General features: G+C 46.0%; 2 protein-coding genes across 3 annotated transcripts; one reads left to right on the top strand and one right to left on the bottom strand.

The window, feature by feature from the left end:
- Positions 1–767: 767 nt before the first annotated feature.
- Positions 768–3,255, bottom strand: foxh1 (forkhead box H1). Its single transcript, XM_067252213.1, has 3 exons — positions 2,731–3,255; positions 1,912–2,016; positions 768–1,706 (listed from the first exon to the last, which is right to left on the bottom strand). Exons 1-3 carry the CDS (start codon positions 3,253–3,255, stop codon positions 768–770), a joined length of 1,569 nt encoding a protein of 522 aa, XP_067108314.1.
- A 3,747-nt stretch (positions 3,256–7,002) lies between these two features.
- On the top strand, positions 7,003–19,586 carry ppp1r16a (protein phosphatase 1, regulatory subunit 16A). Of its 2 annotated transcripts, XM_067252263.1 has the most exons (12): positions 7,003–7,043; positions 12,367–12,901; positions 13,028–13,411; positions 14,064–14,134; positions 14,712–14,857; positions 14,997–15,100; positions 15,295–15,419; positions 15,721–15,846; positions 16,106–16,181; positions 16,309–16,438; positions 16,614–16,776; positions 16,908–19,586. In XM_067252263.1, the coding sequence occupies exons 3-12, from the start codon at positions 13,162–13,164 to the stop codon at positions 17,418–17,420; spliced, it is 1,704 nt and encodes a 567-aa protein (XP_067108364.1). In that variant the 5' UTR covers positions 7,003–7,043; positions 12,367–12,901; positions 13,028–13,161; the 3' UTR covers positions 17,421–19,586. The 2 variants fall into 2 exon arrangements, with proteins under 2 accessions (XP_067108364.1, XP_067108363.1); XM_067252262.1 differs by having other exon boundaries at positions 12,367–13,411.
- Positions 19,587–21,062: the final 1,476 nt, after the last annotated feature.

Genomic DNA, 21,062 nt, shown 5'->3' on the forward strand with positions numbered 1-21,062 from the left:
AGAAGGATACACCAGCCTTCTACAGTTTTAATTTAGTAATGCCATCTGAACAAACACACTAAAAACCTCACTGAAGGTGGAGGATACACTGGGTACACACACACACACACACACACAAAGACACACACTTTTAAAAGAAAATAAACAACTTCTGTCTCTTTGGAGAACCATTAATTTACTACTGCAGGGTGCCAATGCACAGTTCAAGCGCGTCTGCAATATTCAACTGCTCCAAAAAAGGAGAGACTTAAAAAAACTGGTACTGCAGAGACCACAGTTGCCTTTCTACACTTACTTTCCCACTTCATATGTGCGGTTTTACAAACTATTTCATGAATACTATACAAGCTTTTCAAAAGACATGCATAAAAACTAAACAGTAAAAAACGAATACCCCCCCCCCCTAAAAACAAATCCAACATTCAGTTGTCGAGGTAGGAAACACTTCAAATACATCAGAGAATTTTTCTATTTGACATTAAAGTAGTGCAAACAACAGTAGTGCAAAGTCCCAGTGTTAGCACAAGTGGTTCCACAAGGTTTTGATTGTGGTAGATTTTGTCAAATGTTCATGGAAGTAATGGCTCCAAATAAATTTGAGGTAGAATGGTCAGGATTTCCATGTCAACAATGAACAGGGTGGTCAACTAAAAAAGCCACTCCATGTTTTCTTTTTCCTTCTTCCTGTACCCTGTGATTGGCCAGTGGGCATCAGTAATGCTCAGATAGAGAGTTCAAGTAGTATCCTTACATTAGAGGGATGATAGTCAGTACTGGGGGTAGCGGCTTAGTGGCCCGCCCCCCTGCAGACCGTACTGATCCGGGGGCTGGTGGGGGCCCTGAGGACCCATCAAGTCAAACACACTCTTATTGGGCGGAACCGACTGCAACATGCTGTCCAGGTCCATAATGAGAGGCGGGGCCTGGAGGGAGACATGCCCACTGGGCAGGATGGGCCAGTAGGCGTGGCCTACAAAGTGGCCTTGTGCGACAGGTGCCCCTCCGTAGCCGTAGAGAGGCAGGCTCCCCAGCGGCATCAATGGCCCCGCGTGGAAACGCATGCTGGGAGGGGCCACGGCGTTGGGCGGGGCGTACTTGGCGTACGAGGTGGGGAGCTCCCACGGAGCGGCGGAGCCTCGCCGGTTGGCCTTGTGCGGGGGGGCGCGGCAGTCCTCGTAGCCGTCCGACCCCGTCTCTCCCTCGGGGGGGCGCTTCCCGCCCTGCGATGCCCCGCGCCAGTCCTCGTCGGAAGATGAGGACGCTGGGCTGGCGGAGCTGGCTGAGGCGCTGCGGGTGGATGAAAAGTAGCTGGGATGCAAGGGAGGGGACGGGCGAGGGTGTTCCATCCCCCAGGGGTCTCTCGGACGACTGGGCTCCCCGCTTGCACTGGCGGGCCTCAGGCTGTGGAGCAGTGAGTCGATGGCGAAGGAAGAGTCCAGCTTGGGTCGGTATGCGTCCTCCAGGGGGAGGGAAGGGTGCCTGGTGGGGAGGGGGGGCAGGGCGGTGACCACTGCTGGGTGGGGTTCCTCGTCAGGCCTGTAGGGGTGGCCCTGCAGGATGTAAGGGGCCAGGTCCTGGGCGAAGACGGTCTCGTCCTGGCGGGACACGGCCGTGTTCTGCCTCTTGAGCAGCTCCACGGGCACGCGGCTCACCTCCACGGCCCAGAAGTTGCCCTTGCCCTGGGGCTTCCCTGGGTCCTTCAGCACCTGGGGAGACAGAACAGGGACACTGGTCAGACCAAAACTCTACTCAGACCAGTCAAACTGGATAAACCAAATTTCGTAGAACTCACCCAAATAATTTCAGAATTGTAGGGGTTAATTTAGCTTACTTGTTTATCAGAGCTAAGAGTTCTTTTTTGAGCTGTCTTTATTTGTCAGAATAAAGATCCACACTGGTAGACACACATACCTTCACAAAGCAGTCATAGGAGGAGAGGTTGTGTCGAACTGAGTCCCGCCAGCCCTTGTAATTCCCTTTGAAAAATGGAAAAAGAGTGCCGATCTCCTTCAGGATCTGAGAGGAGGAAGATCATTCACGTTAGGATTCATGTCAACAATAAAATTACAACGAACAAACAAATGACAACCATATTTCTGCAACATATCATTTAATTACAAACTGTACCACAAAAATATGCAAGCAATGGTCCATGTCACTGTCATTCAAAGGGATTCACACACAATAAAAGGTCCACGTTTGCAACTAAACTACAAAAATAATACTGTTTAACAGTTTACTGGAAATAGCAGGGCTGTGAACTGATATAAAGCAGCACACCTCTGCAGCCATCTTCAAGCTATCTATTTAAATCAAGCTCCAGCTGATAGTTATCAGTATCTGGCTTCACTGTATGCTATCCTTATCACAACAAACCAAGCAGCAATGGAAGTCACTGAAGTGTTCTGTTCAGTGTCAAATAGGATGCAATCTACCATATAGGATAGCTAATAAACCATAATAATGCCTGTAAATTTGGTTTAAAATATGTTTTTGTTAAAGTAACGTTTACTTTCTCTAGCACTAATTCAGTAGCCTAATTATCAAATCAATTGTGTTTTTGGTGTTTTGGGCTGATTTGCGAGTTGTTTTAATAAACTACACCACTTTTGCTTTAGGCCTACTGGCCGTTGTAGTTTTAAATGTACTTTTATGACGAGGTGAGTAAAAAAAATAAACAAGAACATTTCATTCGCTTTGACACATAGACCCAAATAAAAACCAAGTTACCTCAGATAGCGTCAATTTCTTTTCTGGGGAGTTTTGGATGACCATTGCAATCATTGCAAGATATGAGTACGGTGGTTTAGGGTAGCGTTGATAATTCTTTTTTCTGCCACCGGTTCCGTTCTTCACCCGGTCCCACGACTCTCTGGCTGAAGCTTCAGATTCCTTGAACTGTGCATCTTTGAGCTGAAGCTGTGTCGGTAAGTAGGGCCGCGCAGGCCGGCGGTGGTCATCAGGCGACATTACTTTATCCATAGGCGCCCTGACCTTTGTGAAGCGGACTTTGACAGGCTTCTCCTGTTGGAGAGGCTTCTCGTGCCGGAGAGACTGTTGGACTGGCTCCTGGCCTTGACTGTATTCCCAGTGCTGGGTTGGAGATCTCCTCGTTATGTTGCTTTGAGAAGACCACTGGTACACGTTGTCGGTCGAGTCAAGTTGATGGTCGTGGTGATTAGCCAGGCTTGGAAAGCGCAGGTAGGAGAGGGCGTTTAGTGCCAACAGCCTCTGTCCCCCCCAGTGCTTTGTCATGTTGATCAGCCAGGGGGAAGATCGCGAAGCACGGTTGGACAGGAGGACGGTGAGGGGGAGGGAAGCAGCCGGTCCTTAACTTCTGGCAGACTGCTGGCTCCAGGCTGACTATTTGAAGAGCAAACAATTAACAGTTTCATGTAAATCCCGCAGCGTAATCGAAGAGAGAATGGAGCGCTATCTGCAGGCAGAATGACTGATCACCCAGGGGGGTTGGGAAGGGCCCGAGCGTGAGAAGGACAGTAAACCTGTAAATAACCCTGACAATATCAACAGACGACTTAAAACGCAGAACACTGACCGCCCAATAACTCCCCACTTAACGCACAGTATATGCATATTATTTGGGAATCTGCACATATTTTTTCCAAAGTAATTTATACTCTACATGTTGTAAGGATGAATTGAAAAATTCCTACTTTGAAAATATTTTGGAAGTCATGTGGTACCAACCCCCAACTACATTCTCTACCTTGAAGCTTGCTGACAGTAAGCACAACTTTTGTTGTTATTTTCTAAAATCTTCAAATCAGCTGCACTGTGCCCCAAAGCGACCAAGGAGGTATGAGATGTTATCCAGATCATTGAAAGTAAAATTGAGGGGGAGGGTGTACTCAAAGAAAAAAAAATACAAAAGAATTTTGGGCAAGGCTTTCATCCAATCAACAACTTATTGCTTGCAATATACATATGCTTGCTAATAAACAAACAATACAAGATTATCACCGGCCAACTGGATACGTTAATTTCAGAAGACAAACTAGGCCCTACAGGTAGCCAATTGATAATATTAATAATCCAAGAACACAAACATTTTGACCTGCATTTTATGATAGGTACTTTGGATTTACAGTTTATGTCGACGAACACATTAGTTTTAGGGGGTATAAATGCGAAATAAATATTGTAGCTATTGTCTGTCCCTAGTAATTTAGTTATCCTACTTTTTTTTTAATTGCTGAAATTGACCAGGATTGGCAATGTAACGGTCGTCAGCAGTCTATGTGGTGCCATTATAATTAGGCCATTTATTCGTATTTAAAACAAGTAATCGGGAAGCACATTAAATAGTTCTCCGAAAATGCCACTCAGGGTGCACAACAGTTGGGGGCATATTGCGCACAGGGGTGCCCGCAACAGTATAAGCACTCTTCCATTCAACGTGAGAGAATAGGTTTCGGGACTGCATGTTGCTTTTGTTCACGTTAATGTAGTGTTAATGCCCCAACCCTTGTGAAAACAAGTTGGATTGGAATAACTTTCATTGGCAAACCGAGGACGTCTCATTCCTGCGTTAGAGCTTGCTATTTAACATGTGAGGAAAGACTACCTCTCAAACTTGTTCCTTTCTAAGTTATTGGCTGATAAATAGTGGGGACATTCGCACCTTACACGAGCCACCATCATGTCTCGATGTGTGCAAAGACACATTTTGATCTATGACCAGAACCAATAGGATACATTATAAATTGTGAAGGCAACACAAAATGTCTAGGTAAATTCAACACGCAAATAATGACCTGCACTCAGTTACATTAAATTGGTTCTGAAAATATGGGGATTGTGTGATTGTGTGATGGTGGCTGTTGTTATGTATCTTACCGAGTAGCTGTTCTTAGTCAGATGTTTCATAGATTGGAGTGTGAAAACCATGAGGACCAGAAAATGTGACCCGAGCATTCACAACCTCACCTGTGCGATAATTGCCTGAACATTCTCAACTGTGATTGGCTAAATGACACCGATCGTTTGCACAGGCATTTGAATGAATTATATGAATTTCGTCAAGCCAAAACAAATGGAAATAGATGCACATGAATCTTATGACAATGTAAGCAAATGTGATTTATTAATTTGGTCAACTGAGAAGCAGTATACCTAGATTTTGTTAATTTGGGCATGAAGTCTACGGAATATTCCTGGATAAATTGACTGAAACTCTTACTTAGGTTGATTGTGTAACATTTACTATTCAATGATTTTAAGAAAGGATTGTAGAAATAAACCAAAACTAATTTAAATACACTCTGCCACTTCTCCCAGATTGTGGACTAGGTAATTGGTTTTGGTGGGATAGGGATTTCATGTGTTTCTCTTAAATCCATCTAAGCATCCCTGAGCTACACCCTGATACCAAGTGAGACCAAGGAGAGTAAGTTTAGCCCTGCTGAGACAACTGAGGCACTTTCTTTGTCCCTGGGAAAGCTTTGGAGTAAGGAACAAATTCCATGTCCGGGTCATCAAAGACATTATCCACCAGCCTGCACTTCCTAACAAAGACATTTTAGGATACCCAAATGAAAGGAATAACACCAAACAGCATGGGTGATCCGTATGGATAAGATGAGGGGAAAATCTCATTATTGCAAGTGTTGAATACATTGATCTCAGCTTGCCCTTGTTTCTTTAAACCGTGCATATTTTGATAGGTTCTCTCGATCAGCATTAAATAAACAATGTATCAGTTATACAGCATGTGCCTAAAGAATGTTCTAGCCTCAGCCAGGATACATTCTTCTGCAGTGTGCTTCAATGAAAGTAAAATATAAAGACCATCCAATTTCCTGTGTCTTATTCTCTGCAGAGTGTCACTGTGTTGTCGACTGATGGAGGTCACCAAGGAGGTCAGCAGATTACAGAGTCATCCCTGTCTCTGGGTATTAGCGGATGATTGTCCTGGGAGTTTTCCCAGGATTATCAACCCTGTCCATTTCTGATTCCAACTTTACCTCTGTCTAATGTTGTTTGATGAGCGATCATATAAATTCAAACCAGACTGAGCTGCTGACAAAATGCAGTACATCAGAATCTGAATTTGTTTTATTCGCCATTTAAGTTCACACAAACAAGGAATTTACTGTGGCAGGAAGATGCATACAATAAACATACAATCTTAAATAAAAGTAGTGTTCAAAGTCCGGACTAATACAAAAGGGCTAAACAATATGTAAAATATGTAAAATAAAAAATAAGGGCAACATAGTGCAATAAGACAAGGTGGCTTGTGCACATAAAGTGTTAAGAGTCAGTGTAAGTCCTTGGCCTTGTTGAAGAGGCCAGCAGTTGATGGAAAGAAACTGTTGTTATGGCGTGATGTTTTGGTCCTGATGGAACGCAGCCTTCTGCTGAAGGGGAGTGGCTGAGTGTGTGGGATGGGAGGATTCGGCCACAATCTTCCTCGCTTGCCTCAGGTGCCTCGAGTCCTCAGGTCCTCTATCCAGTTATATGTGCTGTTTAAAACATTCTGAAAAGCTGTACACTGCTGCTTGTTGATTGATCATGTGTCTACTCCTACTATCCTCTCATTGTGCACACAAACTGTCTCTCTTACTCACTCACTCATTCACTCACTCACTCACTCACTCACTCTGTCTCTCTTTCTCTTTCTCTCTCTCTCTCTCTCTCTCTCTCTCTCTCTCTCTCTCTCTCTCTCTCTCTCTCTCACACACACACACACACACACACACACACACACACACACACACACACACACACACACACACACACACACACACACACACACACACACACACACACACACACACACGCATACCCCACACACACAGACAGAGAGAGAGAGCTTCTTAGGTCACAAATTCTCTCCAGTTGTTTTTCCTAGGCCTACACAATGTCGCCCTCTAGTGGACGACTCTTTTGTGGCGTTGGCGCAGTGGTTGTTATGGTGAAGCATTTCCCCCGAGGGTTGGCTTTGGTGACGATGACAGGGACTCAACAAGCAGCTGATCAGTTTTAGAGGAACGCGGACAGAGCCTAAACGAAGTCTACAGGTGAGACGAAACTTAATTATAATACCAATTCCATACATATGATCGCATATTGCCCAGCTATTTGAACGTCGATCTTTTAGCCACGCGCAGAAAAAAACTTTTACCGGGTTATGTGCAACAGGTAGCTGAATGAACGAATGACTGGCTACCTATTTAGCAGCCATGCTAGTTCATTAATTGGCATGGCACGCGTTACAGAATAGCACTGTCAATGTCAGGTTGGCCCTTTCTAGCGCCAGGTGTGTTGTCTACTTAGGCTACGTTAGTTTTCAAATAGTCTAACTCAATATTAGCCACATTATGTCAAACTGATAGGTTCTACACTGTACCTATTGGTTTTGTTAAGCGTACATTTTAGCTCTGCATTCGGCTACTTTCCCGTGTCCCTAATCTGTGTGCAATAATAACATGGAAGTCTCAAAAAGCAACAGGCCACTGTAAAGCGAACAGTTTACTGTTCCATGCGGTGACTCTGGTAAGCGTGCCACCAGATACATTTGACCCGGTGATTATTAATGTTGTAATAATGGACATTAGGCTATGTCTCATTAGGCGTACTGTAAACAGAAAGCTACAGGCTACAATCCATGCAGTTCAATGGCTTTTAATTGCACACTACACAAAGGCTAATTATGCATTACATGAAAGGTGTTGCATGGATGGATTGCATATAATTGATAGCTTATCAGTTCAAAAGTGAAACTATCGGTTCTTCAGAAGAACAGAACCTTTTATATTAGCCTACTGGTTGTCGGCCCTTTTGAAAGATGTATTCTTAACAAGACAGGTTTCAATGAATGAACACACAATTCAGCATGCACGTGCATGCTATCTAAGACTGGATATAAGCACAATGGCTGAGGTCTACATTGCATCAGGCCACAATTAGTGAACCATGGAACCATTTAATCTATTTAGAGTGACTTGTGTTCACTGACTCTTAAGCTTGGCTCCTTCTCAAAGGTAGTTTGTTATCTATGTTACACAACTGATTTTGAACAGATGCCTAGAATAGAAGCCCTATTAAAGTCAATATGATGCTATAACCTTGGGATAATCAATACTAAGCTAGAGTGTTTTTAGTGGTCAGGTAGGCATACTCATAACTACTGCCACCTGATTGTGGGGAGTATTATGTGGGTCACCTAAGGCCCTTACACCTTGAATGGTTGCATTGAGCCAGGTGGAGTACATAGCTAAAACGTTTTCAGTATGAATGCATTTTTACTGAACATGTTTTTGTACATATTTTTTATCTATTTTTTTCTTTCTGGGACAAGATGTGTCTCCTCCTTATCCTTCCGGCTTTCTATCTCCATCCATCACTTCGCCCACATCCTCCTGCTTTCTCATTTCCTCTTGGTTTCCTTTTGGCCTTCTTCCTCATCCTTTCTCATTTTTCTCTGTTGCTACAGCAATTGCTGAGTTGTTAAAAGGCCACGGCTCAACCCACACATGAAAGGATTTAGGAAGCCCACCCCCCTTCCCTGCGTCTCTCAGTTTAACTTCCTCTCCCTCTCCCCCCCCCCCCTCTCTCCCTCCCTCTCTCTCTCCCTCCCTCCCCCCTTTCAGCTTCATGTTTTAATTGCTGCTAAACCATTTTAAATCTGGGGAAGACAAAAAGGCCTCTAAGAATGTTGAACAATAGATTAGACCCCTGGAAGAGGTTCAAATGGCAGACTGCTTGCAGCTTCCCAGACTACACACACAGTGATTCACCATTCATGAACGAACCAGATTGTGGGATTCATTCTCTTATTGGAAAGGAATGCCTGAGTCAAATAGGCCAAAGATGGAGCTCCTGACATGGCCAGATGGATAGGATCCACCTATTTCCCAAGACGTCCACTGTAACTACCAACGTGTGGGACATTGTAGCTAAAACCTTTAGACTGCGATTAGACAATGGCGTTGAAACGTCCTTGTTTAAACACACCGAAACACATGTATTGGTCCTAGGACCTGTGCTGAGCATATATTACCATTGTATACTATTCATAGGGTGAGCCGGCGGCTGAGTGATGTGTTCCGCAGCCAAGCCTCCCTGCCCAGTCTAAATCAATGAGTCATTGAACCAGGTCGACTACCCCTGTTAACACCAGTGGCGTGCTATAACCCAACTCAAAGTGCACCATTGAAGAGGGAGGAGGAGAGACTGAGGCCCCAGAGGAGGATACAAAGTGGCTGTGTTTTAACCAGTTGATTAAGGTGATTAAACTAGAAGCACCGTTTTATCCAGCTTTCTGCTTATTTGGTAGGGCCGAGGGGAATAGGGAGATATGTGAAAAGAAAGTAGTCCAGTTTTAGCATCCTGAGGTAGGAATTATAAAAGTGAAACTGGTTTTAATGTGCTCTACAAGGCAATTAAGATAGCCTGAGTGTAGAGGCTCACTGAGTCTGTTAGTTTAACTAGGCTGGACTAATCCACATTCTCCACAGCCCCTGACAGGGTTTTCAATCCAGTGGATCTACAGCTACAAGAGATACCCAGGCCTTAGACCCTTTCAAGTTGTCCTGCTATGTAGGCTAGGCTATGCATGAGGGCTGACCTTGGATTGAGATTTCCTCATGAGGAGTCTTGGTCAAGACTCTTTGCTGAAGTGTCAGTTTATAGGGTGGGTGGTATTCAAGGGCTGGGTGAAGTTCAATATTGCCAAATGTGTGTTTTTGTGTGTTTATTCATCATCCAGACAGCAAACTTGTTATAGCCTCTAGTTCTAACGTATCTCATGAGTCCTCAAACTTTGTGTGAACACGATTACTGTTCGTGTACTCATGCATGTTCAGTGTGTGTGTGTGTGGGCACATACATGTGTGTGTGTGTACATACTTGTGTGTGTACACAAGTTCAGTATTAGGCGCCTCTTGCTTCTTGGCAGGTAGAAGCCTGTTGCGTTATCATCACTTATCTTCGTGGGCCCAGCCTATATAGGACTAAACCCTTGTGCTGCATTCGGGTCAATGTGACCCACCGTCGTGGTGCAAAAGGTGGGTCACAATGACCCGAAGGCAGCACAAGGGTTTTAACTTACTACTTTCTCTTCATGATTCACAAGACTGCAAAGGGTTTCACCATACTGTACAGTGAGCTTAGTTGCATTTGCATTTTATTCATTTAGCAGGCACTATCAAAAGCGACGTACAAAACCGCAGAAGATCAAAGGATCAGAAGTGCATAGTTAACATAACAGGACTAAGTTAAAAGGTTATTTTACACCATCTGGCCTAGATCTAACAATATTCTGCAGGCTACATACTGCCTCATTTGGAGCTACTTTTTGAAGCTGATGGTTATTGAACCTTGAACAGTTACGGTTACATAGCCTGTGGTTGATGGTCTTCTTGCATCACTGATTAGGTTGAGTGATGGCTTTTTTTCTAGTGGGCATGTTCACCACCATGCTGAAGAATTACTGAACAATTAGTGCTTCACTTAACTATGTAAAAGGGAATGAATGGATAGATATTTCAAAGAAGTTTGGTTTAGGTGTGTTGAGTTTACATATGATGACTGATAACATTAGGATCTACATGAGGCCTAGTGCCCTGTATACAGCACACCTAGTAGCAGCTAGACGGGTGGGACCCTGTATACAGCCAACGTCTGTTCAACTGATGGATCAAGGTCAATACAGTAAACCAGATTTATGACCACCGCGATCAGTGATTTGTAGCATAAGTGTTCGCATATTACACACACACACACACACACACACACACACACACACACACACACACACACACACACACACACACAGAAGTTTCCAGTTGGAATGAGGACACGAAAAACCACCTTATCCTACATTGTTGGCTGCCAGTATTTTAGACCTAACGGGTGAGAGGAGAGCTCAGCCAGGAACACAGTTAATGAGCTATGCTGGTAGTTACGTTATTGCTGCTGATGTTAAAACCATCAAATGGGTTCGTTCACTTAGTGCCGGCAGATCGTAGGCACCACAGGTAAAACTCATTTTTGACACGGCTTGTTTGATCCCTGATATTGATTGCTCTGATCGAGGATCTAGCAGTAGTCCCTAAAGGGATTGTGGGCCTTAGCCCATTCCCTTGTAAATCTCCTTAAGAGTCAGCATTTCCTAAACTTGTTACCGCCCTCTCTCTTGTTCGCTGTGCCAGAGAGAGGAAGGCTGACACAGCTGTGCATGTGATGCTAAGGCCTATTGCTGACAGATTAGCCTAAACACGTATTCTGTGGAGCAGTGAGTTCATTGGCATTAGCATTTCTTTCATTTAGCTGAAATTTGTATTTTTGTATCTGAACTGCCCTTTCATCTCTCTTATAAGTGCAGCTGGGCTGAGGTCAGTTTGTTGGATGCTCAAAGTGTTGTTCAGTTGATCTATTTCTCACTCTGATGGGGCTACTGGTTGACAGTCATATTTCTAGTGGGCTAGGCTATGCCTTGTGGTGTACAGGCCTACTTTGTCTCTGTGTGACTTCCACTATGAGTGTGATACATTAACACAAGTATGTGTGAGTCCAAGGAAATCCTCACATTGTAAGCGCAGAGACAGAGAAAAAGGCCGTCCTATAAATAGTCTTTGGCTGGGCTTGTTGTGTCCCTACGGTATTGAAACCTTAGTTACAACAGCCCTGGCGTTGACTGTGTTGAAATGGGACTGGGCTGAAACACAGACAGTCTGGATGTCCATAACACTTGATGACCAACTCCAGGGACGGAATTTTAATCCAGTCGCAGATGATCTATTTCTCTCTTTCAGCCAGGTCATCTTCTCTCTATGCCTCTCCCTCCCCTCCCTGCGCTGCAACACTCACTCCCCCCAAACTAGCTATCTCTCTGAGTGCCGTGTCTCGTTGACCGTCCTCTCAGCGCTCACAGGCCTTGACCCTAAATAATGAATGAGCTCCCTGGAAAGCCCTGGGGCATGCGCCGTGGAGCCTGGCGAGGTGAAACTGGGGGAGAGCGGGGTTGACGGAGAGAGAAACCATTTCATATTCAGCCTTGTGAATAAACTTGTGGCACTCACGATCTAACCACCCACCTCCATACGCCATGGCCTCATCCTCTGGCCCCCTCTCTCTCTGCTCGGTGTGCAGTACTGGGGCGGCTAGTCGGGTGTGTCAATCATTAATGAAAGGCCTCCTAGCTCCGGTTTCCTCCAGTAGTGGAGAGGAGAGGAGGGGGAGTGGGAGTGGAGAGTGCGGCGTTTTGGAGCTCAGGGGTTAAAGATAACAGGATTAGGAGAGCAGGTTGTGTACATTACTGTAACATTGCACGCCATCTCTCTCTCTCTTTCTCTCTCTGTCGCTTTGTCTTTACTTCTCTCTCCCTTTCTGCCTCCACAGGTGCGTCAGTAGAGCCTGAATTCCCCAAAGACGTGCCTGTATACCAGTAAACAACAAGGAGCCACCTCAAAATATCCCCACCCAAGACTGGTCCTACCACAATCCTGCTGCTCCTTAGCACTTTACAACAAGCTTTGTGCAATATTAAGTTCCTATTGAATGTTTTAAACCTGATCTTTCTTTTTGGTTTACTCTGGTGATCTGTTTCCTCCCGGCTTATGAGTTCACATGTGGTGTACCATCCACCCACACAGCTAAACAAGCTCTGAATATGGGTCCTTATCCAAAGAGTTTTCTCAGGGAGTTGTTTCCAGGCAAGGGAGTCCAACATGGATTGGGAGACAAGCTGGCACAGACCTGGACAGGGGAGAATTAGCTTCTCTCGCTGGGTCTCACTTTGTCAGACTTTGGGGAATACAGGCACACAGAGCTGCAATGGATGGAAGGACTGAGGAACAGTTCAAAATCACGATTCACAAAGGTCTGTTTTGGACATGTACGCATATGAACAATACAGCTGTAGAATAATTGTTTGGTAAGCACTAGTTTGGTTGTTTGTGTAATTTTCCAGGCCACAAAAAAAAAAACGAGCTACTTCAAACCATGGAAATACTGACCACCTGAGACTCGAGTGATAAAGTTATTTTACTATGTTTGTCAGTTAAATCACTGGATGATGTCTGAGGCATTGGAGTCCAGAAAGTGAGTCAAGACCTAAAAGCAATCTGAGAGAAAGTAGGACTGGGAGTTGGGGGTTGGAGGTCGGAGGCGCGTGGCGGGCGGCGCCGGTGTGGAATGGCGGAGCACGCCGAGCTGCTGGCTGAGATGGCCACCGTGGGGCGTCTGAGCGCCGCCGAGCGTGTCAAACATGCCCAGAAGCGTCGCACCCAGCAGCTGAAAGGCTGGGCCCAGATGGAGAAGGACACGGCCCGGGGAGGCAAGGGAGGCAACAAAGGAGACAAGAAGAAGGGGCGCACGCGGCGGGTGGTCTTCCCCAGCAACATCACCCTGCTGGAGGCCTCCGCCCGCAACGACCTGGAGGAGGGTGAGGCAGACGCACGCACACACACACACACACACACACACACACACACCACAGGGCCTGCACTAACTCTTAAGACGGGCCACGAAATGCAAATCAAAGTCACTTTGCTTCTGTTTTGAATGGCTCCATAAAATCTTTCCGATGCAGTTGTCAGTCCCTTGTTTGGTTTACAAGTTTTCCCTTATGTTATACCTTAACGATAGTCCAACATCCACAATCATGCATTACTATTCTAGCAGTAATATTAATTACTAATACATTTTTTCAAAGACGGCAAAAGAAAAGTATGTTGACTACAGCCAAACTCCTTCAAAACTGGTTAGTTTCACTGTAGCGTAGCACCAGTGCTTCTATAAACTCAACAAGGAAGTTATTCAGGCATAAAGTTGAGTGGTCCAAGTTATACTTTTTAATCTTATCAGAGCTGGCCTTTCAATAGTCATTGTTTGCACAGGATTGTGGCTTATGTAAGCAGTTACTGATGGATATGTTATAAACAGGCTAGGCTGTGCTGGATTTAACATGATTTGCCCATGATAACCAGGCTCACAGCCTACATTGTCAAGGACAGGTTGTGTTTGTGCTCCCATGCTCAGACAACTGTTAGTCATCCTTAATGACCACAGCCGTTGTTCCTGCCTTATCTTTGCAGTCAGGGAGATGCTGAACAGTGGAGTCAGCCCAGATCTTTACAACGAGGATGGGCTCACTGCCCTGCACCAGGTACACACACACACACACACAGTAACATTTCCTCCATACCTCCACGAGTCACATTCTGGGCTGTGTGTTTATGTGAGGTCGCATTTGTGGAGACTGTGTAAGTATCGCCTGTCTGTGTTGTGTCTGCGTCTGAGGGCACAGCATAGAAACATTGGTTGGTTATTCCACTGTTTCTCAGAGGGCCTGTTGTCAGGGAGCTTGTTTCCATTCCTCCACATGTAGCGAGCTCCTGCTGACTGCTGGTTTTGGGAGGAGCCCAGTAGCACACCACCCAGCAAAGACACTGCTGTCTTTATAAGCCAGAAACACATAACCTCCTGTCCATGTACACACACACACCCATGTGTATGCACATTTACACATTATAAATGTATGCGAGTCAACAGTGCATACTTTTTAAGGGTACAGTACGTGTTATAGAGAACAAGTCACTATAGAGGATTTACTTAGCAAAGGCCTGGGAGATGCAAATTCTGCCTATGTGGCAGTTGGCAGTGCATTCAAACTTCAGTTAGTGGTGTGTATAGCTGAACCGTGTGTGTGTGTGTGTGTGTGTGTGTGTGTTTGCATGCTCCAGTGTTGCATAGATGACTTTGTGGAGATGGCCAAGTGCCTGCTGGACGCGGGAGCGAGCGTGAACGCCTGCGACAGTGAGCTGTGGACGCCCCTCCACGCTGCTGCCACCTGTGGACACACGGGGCTAGTGCAGCTCCTAGTGCAGGGGTGAGTGCCCGCCCTCCCTGCCCTGCATGACATCCCCAGCGAAGCGGTGTGTCGGTGATGACAAAGACCCATGACCGAGAGTGGGTGCGTAACGTCTCCTCCTGATGCGTGGTGTGCGTGTGTGCGTGTGTGCGTGCAGCGGGGCCGACCTGCTGGTGGTGAACGCGGACGGGAACATGCCCTACGACATCTGTGAGGACGAGGCAACGCTGGAGCTCCTAGAGATGGTCATGACGGAGCAGGGTCAGTTGGAGAGAGCGACTCGACCCCCCCCCCCCCCCCCTCTCTCTCTCTCTCTCTGCACTGCATCATCTCTCTTCACCTGTGGAAAACTCACCACCAATGACACCCAGGATCCTTAACCTGACAAACAGACAATGACTTTGTGAAGATCTAGCTTTCAGACCTGTTGGCTCAGTGTGTGTGTGTGTGAGCAGGTATAACTCAGGACCGTATCTATGAGGTCCGGGGGGCCAAAGAGATGGAGATGCTGAGAGTCTTGCGGGCGCAGGTGGAGGGGGGAGCAGACCTCAACGCCCAGGACGAACACGGAGCTACGCTGGTGAGACTCTGAACATGTCTGAACATGAGGGAGTTGAACTGGAACTACTTGAACCATTTCAGAATACACCCGACATGCCTTGGTTGCCTCGTATCACCAGATATCCCTTTACAGTGGGAGGTGTACACTACAAATATTTTTTGTAGTGATATCTAAAGTATCGCAGAAGCAATTCAAGGATTTTAACCCTTAGGTACCATGGTGGATATCTTAACCAGTTCTTACTACAGAAAATTGAGTAACTTCTAATCATTACATTCCCGTTCTTGTGTGTGTGCGTGCGTGTGTGTGTGTGTCCCAGCTCCACATCGCAGCAGCTAATGGCTACCTGTCAGTGGGAGAGTTGCTGCTGGAGCACAGCATTGATGTGGAGCTGAAGGACACTGATGGCTGGACTTCCCTGCATGCTGCCACCTACTGGGGACAGGTCAGTACTGCACCCTCACCTGCAGTTTGTCTGCCGGCTGTCTGGTCAACCCAACCAAACCAAATCCATCCTTTACAGTACATAGAGGAACTGGAACATAGAACAAGTAGAGGTTTGCTGCCTTGATTGATTCCACAAGGGCAATACTATGGACCTGCTAGCCACACTGCAGGGATATTTTTGAGTCGGCTTTCAAAGAATTCTGTCCTGTCTCTGAGTTACCGACCTGCTGCTGTTCATTGCCCGTCACTTCCTTCAGATTCAGATGGTGGAGCTCTTGGTGGCTAACGGGGCCAGCCTCGACAGCAAGACCTCCCTGGAGGAGACGCCGCTGGGTGAGTCATCAACCGCCCTGAGTCGCCAGACACTGGAGGGATCCCACACACGTGTTACTGAAACGTGTGTGTGTGTGTGTGTGTGTGTGTGTGTGTGTGTGTGTGTGTGTGTGTGTGTGTGCGCCAGACCTGTGTGTGGACGAGGAGATGAGAGCCAAGATGATGGATCTGAAGCACAAACATGACGCCATCATGAAGAGCCAGGACCGGCACAAGGGCACCCTGCAGAGACAGGCCTCCAGCACCAGCAGCCGAGGGTGAGAGAGGGAGGGAGGGATTGGGAGTGGGTATGCAGAGGTTGGGAAAGAGAGAAAGTGAGACTCGTATTATTTTTCCATGATATACCATTTGAATTGACTTCCTGGCTGCTGCATTTAAAGCCTCTCTTTTCCCCCCCTCTTCCTTCCTCTATCTATCTGTGCGTGCGTGCAGGAAGGTGGTGCGTCGCGTGAGCGTCAACGAGCGCTCCAGCCTGTACCGGCGGGAGCACCACAAGGAGGCCATGGTGTGGCAGGAGAGAGGCCGGCAGCCCGAGCCCCAGGACGAGGACGAGGACAGGCAGACGGACAACGAGCTCAACCAGCACGCCGCCATGGTGACAGGGAGGGGGGGGGGGTGAAATATGCTTACATGTATACATGTGTCCGGGACATTTGGCATGTTGAAAGTTGAGGTGATGACACACGTATTTGGGTGTTCAATTTCGCCCCACTCTGCGTCTGCCAGACCGCTGGAGCAGGGGCCATGACCAGACTGGAGGAGATGGAGAAGATGGAGTCCAGCCTGGGGAACGGGGGAACGCCCTTGGCCCTGTCGGCCTCGGTTCCTGGGGAGATGTGGGCTGGGGGGGGCATCATGGATCGCAGCGCCTCGTACCAGCTCAGCCCCCCCTCTGGGTCGGGGCCCACGTCAGGGGAGGGGGAGGGCTCCGACAGCATGACCAGGGAGAAGTCCCACCACACCCTAGCAGACCTGAAACGCCAGCGGGCGGCAGCCAAGCTTCACAAGCGCCCGGCGCCCCCGCCGCCTCTCACCCCTCCCGCAGAGGAGGAGCCCCCAGCCTCACCCTTTCCAGAGCTGACCACCCCTGCCCCCCACGAGGCCCCCAGCCCAGAGGAGCTGGCTAGCCCCAACGCGGTGTACTTCACCCCAGCAAGTGGAGACCCTCCCCTGCTTAAACTCAAAGCCCCTGAAGAGGACACCTCCAACACCAAGGAGCCCTGCTGTGGAATCATGTAGACACACTCTCACTTGCTCACTGCCTGTGTAATTAGGAACATCAAGGGCGGGTGCACACACTCCAAAGTGGCATAGCATCTTTCGACAGATTCCTTGCAAAACGCTTCATTTGTTTAGGAATTGATTCACTCATACTTGATTTTTTATTCAAGACATGCCATTGAATGTTGTCTCCACATTTCGGCACTGTCCACTCCTCCCTACAAAGCTCTTAATAGTGATGCATCTCACTCTCCCCACAACCTCTCCCATGACCGCCCATCCAGTTCCAATTTGTAGTCATGTGAACTAAAACTTGAAAAAGAACATGGCACCACCATTGTGGTGCAGATGTTTGACATTGTTCATCACCACGGCTAGCGTTAAACTACAGCTAGGGGGACCATACACGGAAGTTGTGTTATGAGAAGGTAAACAGTCCTCATGGAGATAGCCCCCTAGTGGCTGTGTATAGCCTTACAGACTCCAGTATTACTCAATACACCATAGTACTTTACCCCTACTACCACTGATCTCTCCATTCTGCATTTCAATCAGAGGTGGTCACAGTTTTCTCGTGATGGCACGTGTGTTGGATGGAAAGGCCTTTTGTCTTTCTAAGGTTGCCTTTCATATTGGAGGATCAAGCGAGTGAGTGCGTAAGGACCAAATCTGATTGAAAGGCCTTTCTTTTGTTCAAATCTGACTTAATGAATGAATGATCTTTTCTATTTTCAGATTTATTGACAGTGATCAGTGAAATGTAATGTGACAGAGATAGTATATTTAAGTGAAGGATTGAGCATAAATTAGAGTCTTAAGAGATTCTTTAATTCTTTAAGGGTACTTTAATATAAAATCTTTATTTATCTTATTTATTGTGTTTCAGACTTGCCAGTCTGTGAGCCAGGGTGCAAGAATTGGGAGTGGGTATATGTGATGACAACTGATTCTTGTTTGTTGGTCTAAACTTGGTCTAAATTTGCCTTTTTTCTTGTCCAATAATGTCCTGAATTGATTCTTCTTTTGTTCATAATCTAAACCATTGTTCCAGTGCACTTTGAAACGCCTACATTTTGATACTCCTTTCTACGTGGTGCAATTTGTAAATGTGATTTTGTTTTCTAAACGATTTCAAGAGATTATATTAAAAATGTATTTGAAATTATATTGAAATGCATTTGAAGATTGTAAGGATAAATAGATCCTTATTTGTATTTGCTTTTTAAGCTTTCCACACCTCTGAATAGCGCTGGATGTATATATTTACATCCAGCGTGAAAAACCATACCTAATAGCTTGCATTGTACCTTGAAAACAGTTGCCTTGCCTTGAGTCATCATATAAGAGCTGGCCCATACAGTGCTGCATCATCAGCATGTCCCTGGCAGCTGGCACATCTTCAAGGTCACACAAGGACTTCACATAGATGGATGTGAAGTGAGATCAATTCATTTATCCACGCTTCATTCCTCATGCTCCGTAGAGGTTTGTACTTCGTCATCCTATCGATGTCAATCCATAACACATTTCCCTTTTTGTTTGCTGCAGTCTGTGATTTGTCCGTTTTAAAAAGTTTGTCATGTTTGCACAGATGATTTTTTTATTGATTTTTGTACGACATGGGCTTACAGTACTTCTATGGACGTTGCCACCTATTTGTATTTATTCCGTCCATTTAAGTATTTTCGACGAGAGGGAGGTTAACACATGGCCAAATCCTAACTTGAGATCCCCACAAACACATACAAACACAGGGAACTTAGGTCAGGGTTTGGTCCATCATGTGTAGATGGTGTCCTGACCCACAGTGGAAAGGAATCATGCTGCTCAACAGTCGTTCAATTTCATGAATTCCTCATGATATTATGAAGTAAGTTGCACTGAGGTAATTCACCATGTTGTATCAATGGAGGATGGTATTCAGTGGCTTTTCAGTTCTGACCTTCAATTTTAGAACCACGTTGATTACATGGGAGAAGGTAAACTCTAGAAGCTCTTAACTTCCCATTACAGTCACCCGCACGTCTGCCCTACGTGTACCTTCCTGGTTCCAAAAGGTAATTAATTGTATAAGAAGTCAAATGAAAACCTGTGCACTTCCCCCCCACACCTCCTTGTCGTCTTGTGTCATTGATGACCTTGGAAATCTAAAGCCTTTGTAAATATTTTTTGAATAAATATATGATGTCAAACTGGGATTTGTTTTTGAAATGGGAGTTTGGAGTGTGGCTCAAATGTACTAGGCGTCGGCTGACAGTTGGTCAGCAGGGTGCACAAATGTGAGGAGAGCCGATACATGAGGTCAAGTAAACGCGTTTGTGTTGAGTGTTGTCCTTTGCTTCTTGTATGTCACACGGCTACCAGTGACTGTCGTGACCTTATGGGTGACTTGGGTAGATACGCGCATTCACACTGTGTGACTTGTGCGTGACATCTCTCTCACTAGGGGCATCACATGGCGTTGTACCCCCCCCCCCCCCCCCCCCCATTTGAAGAGGTATCAGTTAGCAGGTCCACTCACACACAACACAGATCCTCTGACTTGACTGTCCTCGATCAGTTCAATCTGATTCTAGATCTGTCAGACGTAGATCTGAAAGAAGGAATGCCTGTGTGGGCTGTGTTGAACACCACCAATCACTGTTCGATTGAAATCTGTGGTTTGTCACTTCTGAAATGCTGACAGACTCCTTGAATGACAGCTAACTACACCAACAGGCAAAGTGGAAGTGATCCTTCATTCACTCCTTAATTGACTAACCAGTTGTGACAGAAACAGTTGTGGCTAACTATCTCATGTTGTGTCTTGGCTGTCTGGCTAAAGCAGATAAGAAGATACTTTGTGTGACTAAGTGCATATATACACATACAACACAGAGTTCTGTTACTGGGTGAGAACTGAGAGTTTCTGTTGTGAAAGTGTCATAGTGTGAAAAACGATAAAAAGCCCCAGAATGTTGTTGTTTTTTTACGACCAAAATATGCTTCTTAAAGTCTAAATTGGCCAAACAATGCTAGGTGTTTGAGGTATGCTGAAAATGTCTACCTGTTGCATCCTGCCTAGATGTAGTTGTTGTTATGCAGGTTGGGTGTATTTTTGTATTTGATTCTTAAAAATTAAGAAAATACCTTTTGGAACTGACATTTAGGTTCATCCTGACAAAATGCTGTTTTCAGCGCTCAATGGAAAACAAATCAGTCTATTTACAATGCCTGTTTTGAAGCTCGGGAGTAGGCCCTAACTCTCTCTGTGTGTGTGTGTGTGTGTGTGTGTGTGTGTGTGTGTGTGTGTGTGTGTGTGTGTGTGTGTGTGTGTGTGTGTGTGTGTGTGTGTGTGTGTGTGTGTGTGTGTGTATGTGTGTGTGTGAGACAGAGTTTGAAAGAGAAAGTGAGTGTGAAAGAGAGAGGAGAGAATTGAGCCATGACCCATTGTGTAAGTTTGGCTGTTTGGTAATATTACACCCCTAACAGGAGGGGTGTCTTTGGGGAAGTATGTGCATTGCACACACTGTACTGCTGTGGGCCACCACTGAGGAGCCCTTTGAAATTCCTGTGAGAAGGGTTAAGGACTTGGATAAAAATAGTCTCTGCCAGCAAATGTTCGACTCTCCATGGCTAACATAATCATCTGATGAAATCGTCCACCTTAAAATGTTAACG

This window comes from Osmerus mordax, chromosome 15 (assembly GCF_038355195.1).
Source record: "Osmerus mordax isolate fOsmMor3 chromosome 15, fOsmMor3.pri, whole genome shotgun sequence".
NCBI classification, from domain to species: Eukaryota; Metazoa; Chordata; class Actinopteri; order Osmeriformes; family Osmeridae; genus Osmerus; species Osmerus mordax.